Consider the following 3,876-nt stretch of genomic DNA (forward strand, 5'->3'; position numbering starts at 1 on the left):
CAAGGTACATTGAACAGGTAGTATCAGTAGAGCAGCTGATTTGATTTATTTTCAAATTATTTGGTCTCGAAAATGTCAAATATTTTTAATTTTTTCTCACAAAAATTCTGAATTGTTAAAATCCATTTGCATGTGAAACCTTTTTCCATACAAAACAAGCGATTGAATAGCAGCTTTTGGAACGTTCGCCCAACTCAGCAGCACAACCGCTGATTACTGGCCCTTGTAAAGGATGGATCAATGCTTCGAGAAGCAAACAAATTTACTAGGAAAGAAAGTTGCAACAATTTTTATTTTTTCCAATTTCAATTTTTTATTTTTTATAATTTTTTGTATTTCACATGGCACGCTTTGATTTAGAAGAAAAAATTCAGAATAGTTTTTGACACTTTCGATACCAGCAGCAACAACAAAATATACGCAAATGTTATTTTTGCTCTACTGATACTACCTGTTTAATGTGCCTTGCTTGAAGTATTTTTTTTTCATTTGTTGTACAGTGAAACCTCGATATAAGAAACCTTGATAAAACGATTTATTCAATATACGAAAAAATTTTACTGTCCCCTGAAAAAAAAAGTAGTTGCTGGGAGATTATCCATACAAAAATGTTCCGAAGAAATGTTGGCCATGAAAACCTGCTGAATTTATTGACGGTTAAAGTCCCGTTAGCAAGAGCCTCAATGTAACGAACTGTGACTCAACATAACGAATTCTGAATATTTTGACGGTTAGAATCCGATTAGCAAAAGCCTGTATGTAACGAAGTCTTGAAGTCTGAATATGTTGACATAAAAGTCCCCGTTATGAAAAAAACGAAACTACACTTAGCAAAGTGTCAAAAATTTTGTTTTTGCAAAAAATTAAATTTTATTGCGGATTCCGGTAGAATACCCAATCGGTAAAAATATTTTTGTCTATGACGACAAACCCCTAGAAATGGGTCTGGTAGTTTTACGACTAAAGTTAACAAAACTAAGATTTCATTGCGGATTTGGCCAGTTTTTCATTTTGCTCCATATTACCAACAGTGTTTGTTATGTTTTTCTAGACCACGCGGCTTCTAAAATAACGTTTTTTTCCAAAATTTTTCATTTTTCTTTGTATCGAAATTTTGATATTCTATAAATATAAGGAAACTATAGACATAACGAAGCATTTCAACCTCGTTATATTGAGGTTTCACTGCTCTTACATACCCCATATATACATACATATACATTATATCCTCATACATAATCCATTTGTGATCATAGCTTCGTATTACTACATTCATCGATTACCTAAATGTTTGTGTATTTGCAAATCTTTACACAAAAACATAAAAAAAATTTACATTTTACCTATTTTGTATTTTAGAAAATTACAGTCATGTGCAAAATATTAAGATCACAAGAACGATTTCCCCCTACACACAGCTATTAAAGCGACAACTGTAATTTCGTTCCCACGACAGTCGGGTCTACGTAACCGGAACGACCCAGATTTATATCTGGCCAAGGACTGTCACTCCAGCAACATTCCCCAAAAAGTCTTTGGGGAGTTTGTATGCTGTTACAACAACAACAACAACAACAACAACTGTAATTTTAACAACTACAACAATTTTATTTTAAATATTTTCACAATATTGTTTGTTCTGCTACCTCAAAGCCTGCCATCCGGATTTTGCCAGGTGGTCTTAATATTCTACACATGACTGTATTTTTCATTTTTAAGCTATTTTCATTATAAAATCTCAATAGGCACATATGCCCACATAGTTCATGCATATTTACATGTTCCAATGCCTAATTTGACATCAGTGTTATACTTATCGCCTCACATGCAAAGCAAATAAATTACTAAAATCAGTTAATAACATAAAACTTTAAACTTATGCAATTTCGAATTCACATGCAGACGTTGCCTCTGCGAATTGGCCAAACAAATCGGTTTTACCGATCATGCCACAGATCGTTTTGCACTCGAAGGCCAACTGGCTTCCTATAGACACTTGGTAAGTAGCAAATTGTCTGTTTATGAAGTACTCGTATAAATTTACTTTTTAACTCTGTTTCGTCCCTTACAGCAACCGGAGGTGGTTCGTCGTGACATTCGTTTTGCGCGCCAACTTCAACTCTCATCCAAAGTGAAGGTACCCTTTCCTCATTCCTTGTCGGTGGTGATGCGCGAAACCCCCGGTGGCTATTTATCGCTCTTCACCCAAGGAACCGCCGACATTATAATGGATTTCTGCGATGATTTCTGGGATGGCAAAGACTTGCGTCCGCTATCGCCGCAGGACCGCAAGAAGGCGCTCGATTTCTATCAACGCAGTGCGCTCACCGCCTACTGCACGGCCTTCTCATATCGCCCACTTCGCCATGGCATAAATGGCGCGCTAAGCGGCGCAAAACATACTGGCGGTCCAATTGCCTATCTGGAGTTACCTCCCGAATCAAAGATACGTATGCGGCATGTAGATCGTGCACACTGTGACTTCGAAAGTGGACATAGCCATGTGAAGTTAAGCCATAGCATCAGCACCGATTCGCTGCTGTTCTCTGAAAGCAAAGACGACGACATTAATGATGTGGATGGTTGCTTTGAGATGCAGTGCCATCAGGTGTTCATCGGTATGGTGACTATGCAGTACCAAGCGCAGACGGATATAGTGCAATTGGTAGAGCGCTTGGAACGCGCTTGCATACGTTTCGTACACTTCAGCAAGGAAAATGAGTTGCGTTCGCGTGTGTTTTCGGAGAAAATGGGTCTGGAATCGGGTTGGAATTGTCATATATCGCTATTGAATGAGGCAGACGACAAGGCGTCGACAAATACTGGCGCGGCCGCAAACAGCAGCGCGGAGAAGGCTAACACTAGTGGTACGTCAGCGGCTGGGCAAACGCCCACGCGATCTGGTAACAAAGAAGCGCATGTTACTATTGCGAATAATATCAACAACATTGTCGAGTCCGCTCATGATCACTCAACAGCCATAAGCACCATCAAAAACAAGAACAACACTGCCACAAGCACCAATTCGACCACCACTGCCATCAGTAGTAGTAAACCTTCATTGCCTCATAAAGTTGAAAACATAAATCAGTGCAATAGCATGCACCACAACACCACCATCATCAACAACCAAAACAACAACAAAAATAGTAGTAGTATTAGTAGCACGCATCACACTCATCAAATGCACCTAAATACATCGAATATTGCAGGAGGTACAACCGGCGCTGACAATGATGCCGATGACGAAGGCAGCGATTTGCATCGCCTACTGCCGCCCGCCAATCTCGAGTCTTCCAAAGCGCTTAGTTCATCAGCGCCTGGCGCAATCTCTAATCCGGGCGACTACAATGCGGTACAGCTTAGTTCATCGCCGCCGTCGCGTCGCAGCAGCGCCAGCTGTGGGGACGGTAACGGAAAAGTGGAATCTCTACACCTGGTTGGAGACGGCGACGAAGGTAATGCTATAAAAGCTGCAGCTGAAGCTGATGCCGAGGAGCAGCGCCAGTCAGAGGACTCTGCAATGGATGAGAACTGCCGCTCTATGAGCATCATTACGGAAAGCACGGAACAGAGCGCACCTGTGCACTTTGATATGTCGAATCGTGCGAAACTGCCGCGTGGTATCGAGAATATACGGCCGCATTTAGAGCAAGTGGATAACGTGCCGCTACAAGTATCGCTTTTCACCGACTGTTCACCTGAAGCGACGCGTCAAATGCTTGACATCATGCAATCGTATGGCGAAATTGTCGTCTGTCTCGGCTCTTCGGCCAGCAACTCAAACGCAAAGATCTTCTTGCAGGCCGACTGCAGCATTGCGGTTGAACCGCTGTACCCACAAGTTTGCCAAGATATTCCCGCATACACGGAGGG

General features: G+C 41.4%; 1 protein-coding gene across 5 annotated transcripts in view; it reads left to right on the forward strand.

Annotated features, from left to right (window-relative positions):
* Positions 1–3,876, forward strand: part of LOC118733508 (transmembrane protein 94) — a 15,000-nt gene that overhangs the window by 6,019 nt on the left and 5,105 nt on the right. For 3 of the 5 annotated variants that reach the window (XM_036462920.1, XM_036462922.1, XM_036462924.1), the window contains exons 5-6: positions 1,903–1,999; positions 2,072–3,854. In XM_036462920.1, coding sequence (XP_036318813.1) covers positions 1,903–1,999; positions 2,072–3,854 — 1,880 coding nt within the window. The remainder of the gene's footprint in view (positions 1–1,902; positions 2,000–2,071; positions 3,855–3,876) is intronic. The other 2 variants (XM_036462923.1, XM_036462921.1) reach the window with 2 other exon arrangements.

The sequence above is a fragment of the Rhagoletis pomonella genome, unplaced genomic scaffold (genome assembly GCF_013731165.1).
Source record: "Rhagoletis pomonella isolate Grant_MI unplaced genomic scaffold, Rhpom_1.0 Rhpom_scaffold_00002, whole genome shotgun sequence".
Taxonomy (NCBI): Eukaryota; Metazoa; Arthropoda; class Insecta; order Diptera; family Tephritidae; genus Rhagoletis; species Rhagoletis pomonella.